We start from the raw sequence: 13,155 nt of genomic DNA, 5'->3' as shown, positions 1-13,155 counted from the left end.
TAAGAAAATAACCCATTTGGATTGGGCTTCCCATTTGAGTGCATGACGATATTCACATCTGACAGTTGTGCAATTTTATTATACAATTTGTCAATCCCACTTTATGCATGAAAAGTACTCTTGACTATTCTTACACCTCATTTGTGTCCTTTGCAATCTGTGCAAACTATACACTGTTTTCTTTGCACCAATTCCGAGACTTACAAGCAGAAATCTTAATTTATCTTGCATAGATGTTTCTGCTGTAGTGGCCAATGAGCCGATGTGACATTTACCCGTCGTACAGCGTTACAACACGTCTCCATACTTGCTTCATTGCTCAACACAGCGTGGGAATGTAGACTGTAACGTCCTTGAGAGGAAAAAAACAGATGTGTGAGTTTTTTTTGTTGATCTCGCGATAACACGACTCACTCCAATGGGTGTCTATTGTGAGAATTTTCCTGTTCACGCGCGACTTTACAACTTTCCCACGCCTGTTGTTTGGGCGCCTCGTCGTGGCTCCTGCCTCCCACACTTTCTCACCCTTTTGGTGCCCTCCCGCTTTCGCCGAATTTGGACCAAACTCCTCCTTCTGCTTCTAGTCTGGTTCTTTTGGCCCTGGTGGTATGGTGATAGTGGGCTCGGTGTGGGGTGCCCTCAGGAGGGGTCTCGCGATTGTTCGGGGAGGGAGGGGGGCGTTTTGGGGAAAATGGCGCCCGTTGTTACCGGGTAAGTGGGGATAATGTTGTGTAAATGTTTGCTTCCTTATTATCGGTGCTGCACCTTTTGTTTGGCGTACGTTTGAGGAGGTTTTGTGACCCAGAGACGTGTTCAAACAAAGTTCCGGTGGCAGTACATTTGCTTTTGGACCTGCCGCAAATGGATACACACTGTCAAACTATGTGAGCTAGTTTCTGTCAATCCGCTTGGAATGTTTGCTTGCTTCTTTTGCTACTGCGAGACATAACTTAGATTGTGCATGAATGACTAAATATTGAGATTCGCTTCGTGGAAAAACAACAGTTTACTTATTAACATTAGCTTTAAGTAATTTATGCAACTTTTGCCATTCATCCCGACTCAATGCTTCGCCTCATAATACATTTGCAAATGTGCATGTTTTCATGAATGTATTTTTACGTGCATTATAATTACCCTGCCAACATTCTCCCTGCGTTCTTTTATTTTGCAGGAAGTTTGGTGATGTGTGTCAACCTCAACGTTTAACGAGGTAAACAACACACGCACACACACAACTAGTGTTATTGTGTGTGATGTAGGACGAAGCTCCATAATAATGAGCTGTTTGAGTGTACATATGTTAATGTGGTCTTTTTGCAGGGAGGCTATGAGACAGTACTTAAAGGAAAAGGACGATCAAACAGTCCTGATTCTGCATGCGAAAGTGGCACAAAAGTCGTACGGAAATGAGAAAAGGTGTGTGCATTTGTGGTTTCACAGAAAAAAATGTGTTTTATCTGAGCAATGTTGGGCGTTTTCAGGTTTTTCTGCCCTCCACCGTGCGTCTATTTGCTGGGCAGCGGCTGGAAGAAGAAGCTTGAGAAGATGCAGAAGGAGGGCTGCACAGAACAGGAGGCTCAGCCCTGCGCCTTCATCGGCATTGGTAACAGTGAAGTGGAGATGCAACAGCTCAACTTGGAGGGCAAGGTGAGAACACTGTTGAAAATATGAATGCAATATAAAGTACTGGTTCATCGTTATGTAGCTAATGGGTGTACTTTTAGAGGGAAGTGGAACCAAAACAAACTTCATGTTGTGTTTCACTTCTACTTGCTCCTTCCGTTCCCTGGAACAGAACTTTTGCGCTGCTAAGACCTTGTACATCAGTGATTCAGACAAAAGGAAACACTTCATGCTGTCAGTGAAGATGCTATATGCCAATAGCGCGACTATTGGAGTCTTCCTCAGCAAGAGAATCAAAGTCATCTCCAAGCCTTCAAAGAAGAAGCAGTCATTGAAAAATGCAGACTGTGAGTATAGACATAAAACACCATACGTATGATATTTTTGGAATGAATTTGATGAAGGACCTATTTGCCTTTGTGTTTCACAGTGTGCATTGCGTCGGGAACAAAGGTAGCTTTATTTAACCGTCTGCGATCACAAACAGTCAGCACCAGATATCTTCATGTGGAGGGTGGAAACTTTCACGCTAGTTCCTTGCAGTGGGGGGCTTTCTACATCCACCTCTGTGAGTCCTACTGTACACTTTGAATTGTCAAGTTGTGTTGAGATCGCTTCCCTATCTCCACATGCTCTTTTTTTTTCATGTCAGGATGTCACATATCATAATGATGCTTTTTCTCATTTTGTCCAGTGGACGATGACGAATCTGAAGGAGAGGAGTTTGCCGTGAGAGACGGTTACATTCATTATGGCCAGACGGTCAAACTGGTGTGCTCTGTTACTGGCATGGCACTGCCCAGATTGGTATGCATGCATGTCACTTCACATAAACTCTATGAACAATGGAATTAGGTCACCTAGCCAACTTTCAGGAAGTCAAAATCATTGTGGAATGTGTCTGCCTGGTCATTTCTGGCCATTCATTCATAAGAACATGTCTGAGGTCACTCATAGACAGCCAGTCTCCTATGTCCAAATCAAGAAACAATCTACATTCTTCTGCATCAAAGTCTTCTGTGCGTTGATAGATGCTAGCATTGTCCAAAATATCCTTGTGAAATGAGAATCTAAGCACGAATGGGTCTCCAATTTCTAATTGAATTAATTTATTAAACAGGTGTCCCGAAAGTTCATCAGAGGTTACGAGGTATACTGTAATGACGTTTGGCCATACACTATTTAATGAGAGTTGCGGTTTCTCTAATGTTCCTCTGATGTGCCTTGCTTCCTACTACTTCACATGTGCTTACCCCCTCACCCCATCATTTCTAAGGTCATACGCAAAGTGGATAAGCAAGCAGCATTGTGGGACGCAGATGACCCGGTGTCACAGCTCCACAAGTGCGCCTTCTACCTGAAAGACACAGAACGGATGTACCTCTGTCTCTCACAGGATAGAATCATTCAATATCAGGTAGGCAGCTAAAGAAATGCTCTTAATGGACTAATTCTAATTATGGCACTTAAGATGTAAGAGTGCTGTACTAATGTTCTGTTCATTTTGTCTAGCTAAATTAGGTGAAAAAAAGCTCTGTCTTGCTTAAATTGCTAACAATTTGGTAGCTAGGGTTAAGTAAATTTTGTGTGCTCTTAAACGTAAAATTATTCTTTTTTTGCTTTAGGCTGCACCATGCATCAAAGAAGCAAACAAGGAGATCATTAATGATGGCGCCTGCTGGACCATCATCAGCACAGACAAGGCTGAGTATACATTCTATGAGGGCATGGGCCCCGTGACCACTCCAGTCACTCCTGTGCCTGTGGTGGAGAGCCTGCAGGTACACACACACAATGTGGACTTTGTGCTTTTTGTTGCTTTTAAAACATTTTTTTCCCCATTTTTTTCTTGCTGTGTCATTCAGTTAAATGGTGGAGGAGATGTGGCCATGTTAGAGTTGACTGGGCACAACTTTACCCCCAAATTAAGGGTGTGGTTTGCAGATGTGGAGGCAGATACCATGTATAGGTATGTGAGTTGTGATTACCAATTTACACAACTCGAAAAAAAAATTAATGATATCTGACATTGATCTTAAAGTTCAGGATGGACCTGTGTGACATTTGTTTGTGTGTGTGTTACAAGATGCGGCGAGAGCATCCTGTGTGTGGTGCCAGACATTTCGGCTTTCAGAGAAGGCTGGCGCTGGGTGAGGCAGCCAGTGCAAGTCCCGGTCACGCTGGTCCGCAACGACGGAATCATCTACGCCACCTCTCTCACCTTCACCTACACATCGGAACCAGGGCCGCGACCTCACTGCAGTGTTGCCGAGGCCATATTGAGGACGCACACCACCTCTTCATCAGCAGCATCACAGACCTCTTCATCTTCACCTTCCTCTTCACTGAGCGCACTCGCAAATGGCCAGGTGGCTTACAGTAGTCGTGACTCAGGCATGTCGTCGGTGTCATCAGCCGTTTCCATGTTGTCATCATGATCCTCATGTCGAGCGTGTTATTTTTGAAACACGCGCAATGACTTTCTGAGGAGGACCTTCAAGAACACTTGATTGAAGAGCAAGTGTTTGGCGGTTTGTGGAAAAATGACTAGTTACCGCCATCTAGTGGAGTGTTTGGGACTTACATACACCACTGAGGCAGTGGGAACTCAAGACAGGGGCATGTGCCTTTCAGTTCATTTAAAAACTGCAAAGGCTAAAATCACATTGTACAAAAGTGGTGATTTGTCGTGCGCAAGGAACTGTTGCTGCACCAGTTTTTGTATAGAGAAGTACAAAAGATTGGACTATTGTTTGTATTCCTATTATGTTTTACAAGCTTTTGCTAAGGTACAGTTTACATACCATTCACATAGAAATTTAGAATCTATAGTTAAATGTTATTTTGATCGCATTATTTAGCAACATGAGCAGGACAATATATTAGAACCACCTCTCGTTACGATGCAGTCACTGCACATTATAAACAAAAATAAACATAATATTACATTGAAATTTCTGTGGCAATTAATTCAACCGAGGGTGTTCCGATCAGAGTCTGATACCAATCATCCATGAGTGAGCCCTTCTGATACATATTCTGATCACATGCATTAGCATGGGTCAAATTAGATTTTGCATAAGTTCCTTTTCAAGGACTGAGTGAACCTAATTTAGCTCAGTCCTGCAGGGGCCCTGTTGGGCAAGGCTAGATGTCAAAGCTGTGCCACTATTTTTAAACTGGAAGTCAGATTGCTGGAATGAAACCTTACACTTTGTTAGGCTACTGTTAGCGCGACAAGGAGTCTATTTGCGCCCTTTGTGCTATTAATGTTCCTGCATAATCATTTGAATTCAGACAGACTAGATTGTGAAGCATGTGTGCTGAATTTGATCATAAAAATGTTGCACCACTAACATCTAAGCAAAGTTATCGTTAGACAATCTGTAAAAATAGCGTCATCCTAGTCACCCACCCTGCAAAGCCATGATCTGTTATTCATCTCATGACTTTTATGTCATCTAAATCAGTAGTATAATCCTAAAACAAAACAGAAGAAAAAAAATCCAATGTGCAAATGGCAGTCATGGCATCAACTGTTTACGACATTACATATTTGGGATGGGGGCTGGCGTGTGAGGAAACCTAATAATGTGATGAGAGCTTGTTTCTGGACTGAGACACCCACAGACAGAGAGGGAGAGGCGCCTTGAGGTCTTCACACTGCTGGGAAAGAGGACGGAAGTACTGGATTTGTGTGATCATACAGAGTAGATTCCAACTAGTGAAGACTGGGAAACAAGATTAAAAATATAAAGTGCTCATCTTCTGGATGTTATACCATTGTGTGATTACCACAAAGGACTTCAAGATGGAATCGTTTCTGGACGCGCCATCCTCGGATTTTTAAAATGGTCGATGGGATATAACTCCAATAATTTTCTGGAATTACACTGGGGAATGTTTTAGGCACTGTCCATTGCCTTTTGGTACTTTTTTTTTAATCACACAGTCTGCAATTGATTTTTGTTTTCCCAGAGTTCATCAACTTTTGAAATGCTGCATTTGTTCTTGTTTTCATTCCTCGGTTTTTCTGCTGCTGTTTTGGTCGCCGAGCAAAGTGCCGGTGACCTGCAGAGCGTCAGCCTCCCCAATGGGGGAACAGGATTCAATCCAGGGGGTAAATTGACAAAATGAATCACATATTCCACACAGTAAAGAGTGACTCCAAAAATGCAAAAATTATTGCATTACTTTTATTTATTTTATTTTTGTAATACCTCAAATCGTTCCATAGTAAAACATAAGTTGTGGGAAAGATGATTTAGCAAATAATACCTTAAGCAATTTCAAATCATCCATGCAGCAGTAAATTCAAGTTGGTCCACAATTATTTTCTGAAACATCTTTTTTATTTGCTTAATTTAAATTCAACATACAGACAATGGTCATATTTACACAGCATCTCTGGACCTTGCTTATATACTATTTGTTTAAAGGGCAGACCTTTTAACTTGTTGTCTCTAACTGCCCAGAACACTCCGATGAATCACAGAGACAAAAACGGGTTATGACTAATAGCAAAACAGTAAGCTGTAGGTCATTTTCCCGTAGAGTATATTAAGTTTTCTGTATTACAATCCCAATTTAAGAACACGCTGTACAGTTCAACTCCAATCCAGAACAATTTGTTTTGATATGCCGAATGATTTACAGCACACATATTTTTTTATTAGAACTCACTCATCAACTAGTCTACAAGCTTGTCCCTTACTTTATGATCGTTCTTATCATTATTGATGAATTGGTAGAACTTTTTGACTTTTTGCTCTTTGTAACTTTGTAGACCCCTGCATGGTGGTGTCTCCACCATGTGTAAGTGAGGCCGATCGTTACAGCCTGGAGGCCCTGCGGAGCATCCATCAGATGATGGACGATGACAAGGATGGAGGGATTGAGGTGGAGGAGAGTGTGGAGGTAAAATCTTTCAAATCCTTATATATTTCCATATCTTCATCAGTTGCAAAAGTCATACAGGATAAAGTCAGTGCAACGGCAACAGGTGCTCTGGCTGAAGAAAGCTGCAAATGCTACTTCAAGGATAGCAACGGTTTATCTTGGCTTTTGGCGCTGAGACAAATGTGGTTTGCTCTCATAGACTTGCACTAATAGGAGATTGCAGCACATAGATCAATTCTTAAAAATGTAACATGAGTCATCAGCACCCCAACGGCACTGTTTGTTTTTCCATCATGCGTTTTAACACATTCACTTGACATTGCCATCTGTGATTGAAGCGATTGCACTTTCTACTTCCAGAATGCAATTCTAAGCCGTATTATGTAAGAGCTCGGGTTACGGTTGATGTAAGAGACAGGGACATGGGCTCATCTTCAGTCATCTAATGAAGCCTTCGGTTTGAGCCCGGGCTACTTTTCTCCACACACGTATGTCGAGATTCAGATAGCTGAATCGTAATATTCTTCATTTCACATAAATGGCAGAATACAGAAGTAGTGCATTGGTCCATGCTTAAAATGTTTCACAAGTAGAGACACATTCCCCCCATACCACAAATTCTCAACCTAAATATAAACAGATTAGGATATTAAAAATATATTTTTATAGTTAGACTTGGACACATAGATGGCGAGCAGACACGTGTTATGTACAGTAGCTATAGTCATTTTTTTAATTTGGTTTTGTAACTCCATGTAAAAGGTTGATTTAGACAGTGTTGTTGTTTGTTCATAAAACTTGCAAAAAAATTGTACAGAAATTTTCTTTTCGGAAGTCTAATTTAAATAATAATAGTAATAATAATAACAATAATAATATACTTGATCAGATTAGTAATTTGGATGACTGTCTTTTTTGATTACATGTTTTCAACCAGTTGCTGCTGACTGCAATCCCCTTGTTTTTTTTTCTTTTTTTAACATTGTTTTGTTGACACTCCTGCAGTTCATCATTGAAGACATGAAGCAGCAGCAGACCAACAAACACAGCCACCTGCACCGAGAAGACCAGCACATCACAGTGGAGGAGCTTTGGAAAGGGTGGAAGTCATCTGAAGGTGTTTGTCCAGACAATGAAAGCAAACTTGTGAAACTTTGCCATGTCTAACTTGTCGTCTCACTTCCTAGTTCATAATTGGACCCAAGACGACGTTATCCGCTGGCTCAGGGAGTTTGTCGAATTGCCGCAATATGAGAGGAACTTTAAGGACTTCAAAGTCAATGGAAACACACTCCCAAGGTGATTATATGTCGTGCCTGAGTAAATATCTGAAAACACAGAGGGAAAAAAAAGCTTCTCTGTCTTTTCTGTAGGATTGCAGCCAATGAACCTTCATTCCTTAGTGGCCAGCTCAGAGTCCAGGATCAGAGGGACAAACAGAAGCTCAACATTAAAGCTCTTGACGTAGTGCTGTTTGGGCCACCTACACGTAAGGATGAAAGCTTGTTTTGTTTTAGTTTCACTAAATTCGAAGGACAACTAATGACAATGATGATTGAATTTTTACTTTCTGAGACCTCCAGATATTTTGCAAGTCTTGGATAATCAATTCCTGAATCAATAAGCCTCCTAACTCTAGCTTGAAAATTTGTATTAGCATTCACGGTACATTAGGAGCAAGATACCGCTTCATTTCAGCTGATATCGATTACTTTGCAAAGATGCAGTCAACCATTTATCCACAATACATCCAAAATAGATTATTTTCAATCATAACTATTCTCTTTTTGTTTTTGTTCACAGGTCCCCCTCACAATTACATGAAAGATCTACTGCTCATTGTGTCAGTAGTGATGGGAGTTGGAGGCTGCTGGTTTGCTCAGGTGCAGAACAAAAGCAGCAAGATCCACATAACCAAGATGATGAAGGATTTGGAAAGTTTGCAGCGGGCTGAACAAAGCCTCCTAGACATGCAGGAACAGTAAGGAAAAAAATCATCCCTTCATCTCCGAGAATTGACTGACATCAAAAGTGACGGTGTGACTTTTGTCATATTCAGACTAGAGCGAGCCCAGGAAGAGAAACGTAATGTGGCTGAGGAGAAACAAAACTTGGAGGAGAAGATGCGTGATGAGATCATGGGGGCACAAGAGGAAGCCCATCGCCTGCAAGCACTGAGGCAGGGAGCCGTCACTGAGCTAAGCCGTCTCCGATATGCAGAAGAAGAACTCGTGCAGGTACCGGACGCAAAGTAGGTCAATGTATAGCAAAGAACGGAAAGCTGACAACTATCGTTGCCTCAGGTCCGTGGAGCGCTAAGACAGGCAGAAAAGGACATGCATGCCACTTGGACTGCCTCAGAAGTTCTCCAGCAGTGGCTCCAGTTGACCCATGAAGTTGAGGTCCAGTACTATAATGTCAAGAAACACAGTGCTGAATTACAGCTTGCCACTGCCAAAGAAGAGGTGATACATGAAGTATATCGAACTATGTCAGAAAAGTTCCAGGATTGCTATATATTGCAAACCAAAATTCTGAAACGACAGACAACAAACAAACACATTTACAAAGCGGTCCTGAGACTTTTCTGACACACCTCCCATGCATAACAATTAATATTGACCAAACATTTCAGCCTGTTTGGTTTACTGAGCATATAAACATATCTGCTTCCATAATTTAATTTAGGCAGAAAAAATTAAGAAGAAACGAAGCTCTGTGTTTGGGACTCTCCATGTTGCCCACAGTTCATCTTTGGACCAGGTTGACCAAAAAATTCTAGAGGCAAAGTGAGTCACAGAGTAAAACTGTGGTTAGGTTTTACTTGAACGTAAATTGATCTAAACGTCAATCCATCTATCTCCAAAAGGAATGCCTTGTCCGAGGTAACAGCATGCCTGCGGGAGCGTCTCCATCGCTGGCAACAGATTGAGCGCATCTGTGGCTTCCCCATCATTAGGAATCCCGGCCTTCCCAACCTCACTGCTCTGCTCTACTCAGACTCACTTGCTGCCAGTTTTCCCCGAGTACCTCAGGCATCTTGGTTATGCCATAGTTCAGTTCATGGCTCAATCGAAGACCTGATGGAAGAGTCTATCCTAGGTCAGGTACTTTTCATATATGGGTTTTGGTTGGGTTATGCTGATTGGTTTGTCTTGCTACAGTTCCCGGGGCGCCACTTAAGAATTCTCCTCGGACCCGAACGTCTACTGTACGGCGGTCACGTCGCCACGGTGTCACCCAAGCACCAACCACTCTCATCTCGGCAGATCCTGACCTTCTCATCCCGATTCGGGCTCCTTATGCTTGTTTCGATGAGGATGATGGAGTCTTTCGTAAAACCATTAAGAAACAGTAAGTCCGTTCATGTTCCGGTACAATCGTTTTTTTTTTTATGCTTTCATCCAAATTTTTCTTGTCCTCGTTTCACTTTCCAATAGAGACTCCCAAGAAAGATTCTCAGATTCTGACCATTCCACTTCTTCTCATAGCAAAATGTACCCTTGTTCCACTGCTGATCCCTCCCATAGAAAGCTCTACCATGACGAAACAGAACCTCTTCCAGAAAGGTGTGTGACAAAGCCTGTGAGTAAAGAATTGGAACCTGATGTTCAATCTCCAGTTCGGAAATTTTCCATGGAAGATCATGAAATTCCTGTAGATACTTCCTGCAGGAAGATGGCTACTGATAAATCTCTGGACAGTTCTTTGGAAAATCCTCCAATGGTGATGTCAAAAGATGGCTCTTTAATTGAAGTGCCTTTCAGGAAGCGATCCAGAGATAGGAGTGAAGTTGCGTCAGATTTTGTTAATCGAAAGGTATCGTCCAATGAATTAGATTCCGAATTTCCATCCAGCAAACTAGAGAGAGAATCGATAGAGGACATTACCGACAATCCGTCAAGGGGTATACCTCATGATCGAGGTGATATACCGCTTGAAGTCAAGAAAATAGTTTGGGATGAAGTAGAGGCACCAAAATTTGGACAAAAGAAGTTATCGAGATCTATAATGGGGGCTTCGGTCGACAGTGCTTCGAGAAGGCTACTTGAAGGTTCCGAATATCCATTTGACTTAGTTGGCAGAAGGATTACGAGAGACTCAATGGGAATGTCCTTGGATGGAAGTTCTAGGCAGCTTGATTGCTCTGTGAGGGGGATGGCCAAAGACAAAGTGCTTGAAGTGCCTATAATACCCTCAAGAAAAATCTCGAAAGAGGGATATTTTGCTGACACGGCATCCGTAAAGGCTCTACCCAGAGAGGAAACAGAACATATGCAGTCTACATCTTCTATAGAGAAGCAAGATTTTGGTTCAGAACCATCAATAAGTAGGAGGCAAGGTAAAGAGGAGTGTGAAGCATCTCGAAGGCGGAAAACACCTCGAATACCAAGAGATGAGCAGTGTGCAGAAGAAAATACTATTCGGGATAGACTCGAATCACTTACAGAAACACATCGTCCTCAAATGGTGAGGGAAGAATCTGAAGATTCAGAATCAAACTCAGTACCAGGTGAAAGGGAGCGGCCAGATCTTACAATGACCTCCAACGTGCCATGGAAGTCATCTGCGAATGTTCTTGCAGCTGGTCCATTGAGCCAGCTTGTTTACGATGGAATTCTGGAGAAGTCCTGCACCTCCATGGCAGAAACGCCAATCAGTCTCTCTGCTTCGACTCCCAACCTTCCCCAGAGCTTCCCCAGGCTTCAGGCTGAGTCCGAACCACTGGTGGCTCCAGTAAGAAGCACCTCCCAATCCACTCCATCCTCGACTGAAGCTAAAGATGATAGAAACAGAGATAAAGAAAAAAGCAGGAAGTCCCTGAAGCTGAAAAATCTTTTTAAAAAGAAAAATGAAGCAACGGCGGAGAAGATACAAAGCGGTCTACAGAAACTCTGACCATGGCTTGAGGATACTTTTGTCGTATCTGGTGTACATTGGCACTCATTTTTAGAGTCGAAACATCAAAGTGATATTATCCCATTGTCTCGAATAACCTTTTTTTGCCCCTCAGGAAAATTTACGATTTGACTGTAATGACTTTTACCGCCTGCTATACTTCACTTGGTCATTTCATAGATGGACCATAAAAAGTTGAGCTCAGATGAACTCCGTGGTGGGTGCTTGGGGTGCTTTGAGGTGCTTTGGGGGAACGAAAACGCACACTGGATTACCAGTGGCGGCTGTGTCGCAGCCCCAATAATATTTTTTTATTTCAGGTTAGGCTTAGGTATCAATCTTTGAGAACTTTAAACATAAGATATATCTCAGGCAGCTTTTTTAGTGCAATCTCATAAATAATGTCCACCTCGATAACCGACAACGAATAAACTGCTCCAGCCACTGCATGAGGAAATTTTTTAAAAAATACGTCAATTAGATTTTCCTTGTCTTACTTTTATGGGTAATACTTGCTCTTTTACTTTCTGAGGCCAATGTTTGATTATAAATATCTATTAAATCTATAATTTGATTGTAAATTCCTATGAGGCCATCTACATGTTTACTAGTTTGGAAAGCACACAAGATTGGATATGAAAAAGGAGTCAAAAGTGATTTTGTTTGGGGTTTCTACATTTTTTAAGTTTTAATGATTGTTTTGCTTTTGATAAAAATAGGCCACGTTATGAAACTTTTATTAGACGTCATCTGAGATTGTCTTGATATTCTAATAATACCAGTCGTGAGGCGATCACATATTTTTACATTGGTATGGTTAGGAACAAACCATAGGCAGGGAAAATATTGGGGTTTTCCATGTTTTGTTAACTTAATTCAGGCCAGTCTTATTTTATCTTTGTGCTTTATCTAAGATAGAGCAAGAAAGAAAAAAAAGATTTTTTTTGTATTTATTTATTTTATTTCATTTTATTTATTTTTTGGGTGGGGGGCATTTCGACACGAGCTGGTTGTATATCTATACCCTTTGTAGAACCTGTACCTGGCTGTGGATCAGTGATCAAGTTGCAGGGAATTCATATTTGATTTTTAAGTCAAACATGTGATGACACAGAAGTCTTATAATGCACAGCAACAAAACGTGCCCTTATATTAATGACAGATTAAAACACAAATGTATGAATAATTTTATGCACATTCACTCATACTTTTAATTCATTATGTTTGTTGCTTTATAATTTGTCTTGTACAGAATGGCCAATATTGTTTTTTATTTTCAAAGAAAAATTTGAATATTTTAGTCAAATTTTGGGGGGACACCCATTAAATATAATTTTCTATTTCTTTATGTTTTGCAGCATTAAATAACTGTATGTATATATGTTTGAGTGAAACTTGAAACATTATTTAATTGAAGGATCAATGTGACCTTCGCTGTTTACAAAAATACGTTTATGAGACATCTCACAATGATGTTTGATTGATTGTTTTGAAACAAAATTTAAGTTTTTATTTTGATTATATGACAATTTTCTTAGTTTTATTATTTGAGGCCTACAATTCTGACTGAACTGTAGAAAACCAATATCATTGATTGCTGCTTCCCCACACTGTTAAAAATAAACGTAGCAATTGTGTTTGAAAACATGAATGTTCTACATTTTGTACATTTTTCCCAGTCAGTTGATTAACATGCATAGCTAATGCAGTGAAAACATAAAAGCACCTTCA

General features: G+C 41.0%; 2 protein-coding genes across 3 annotated transcripts; both read left to right on the top strand.

Annotated features, from left to right (window-relative positions):
- Nucleotides 1-460: 460 nt before the first annotated feature.
- Nucleotides 461-4,580, top strand: LOC148399400 (recombining binding protein suppressor of hairless-like). 2 transcript variants are annotated; one of them, XM_088373284.1, is made up of 11 exons: nucleotides 461-711; nucleotides 1,175-1,213; nucleotides 1,324-1,419; nucleotides 1,485-1,650; nucleotides 1,799-1,973; nucleotides 2,057-2,194; nucleotides 2,321-2,433; nucleotides 2,903-3,043; nucleotides 3,252-3,407; nucleotides 3,492-3,595; nucleotides 3,713-4,580. In XM_088373284.1, the coding sequence occupies exons 1-11, from the start codon at nucleotides 692-694 to the stop codon at nucleotides 4,062-4,064; spliced, it is 1,500 nt and encodes a 499-aa protein (XP_088229410.1). In that variant the 5' UTR covers nucleotides 461-691; the 3' UTR covers nucleotides 4,065-4,580. The 2 variants fall into 2 exon arrangements, with proteins under 2 accessions (XP_088229410.1, XP_088229411.1); XM_088373285.1 differs by lacking the exon at nucleotides 461-711 and adding an exon at nucleotides 720-884.
- Nucleotides 4,581-4,682: 102 nt separating this feature from the next.
- On the top strand, nucleotides 4,683-13,048 carry LOC148399399 (uncharacterized). The gene is made up of 12 exons (XM_088373290.1): nucleotides 4,683-5,746; nucleotides 6,413-6,543; nucleotides 7,531-7,642; nucleotides 7,713-7,824; nucleotides 7,899-8,014; nucleotides 8,329-8,506; nucleotides 8,585-8,762; nucleotides 8,829-8,990; nucleotides 9,214-9,314; nucleotides 9,395-9,627; nucleotides 9,690-9,879; nucleotides 9,966-13,048. The coding sequence occupies exons 1-12, from the start codon at nucleotides 5,623-5,625 to the stop codon at nucleotides 11,422-11,424; spliced, it is 3,096 nt and encodes a 1,031-aa protein (XP_088229416.1). The 5' UTR covers nucleotides 4,683-5,622; the 3' UTR covers nucleotides 11,425-13,048.
- Nucleotides 13,049-13,155: the final 107 nt, after the last annotated feature.

Source organism: Syngnathus floridae, chromosome 4, assembly GCF_059516105.1.
Source record: "Syngnathus floridae isolate MCC-2025c chromosome 4, RoL_Sflo_1.0, whole genome shotgun sequence".
In the NCBI taxonomy this organism is placed as follows: Eukaryota; Metazoa; Chordata; class Actinopteri; order Syngnathiformes; family Syngnathidae; genus Syngnathus; species Syngnathus floridae.
This window is presented reverse-complemented; position numbering and strand designations above follow the sequence as displayed.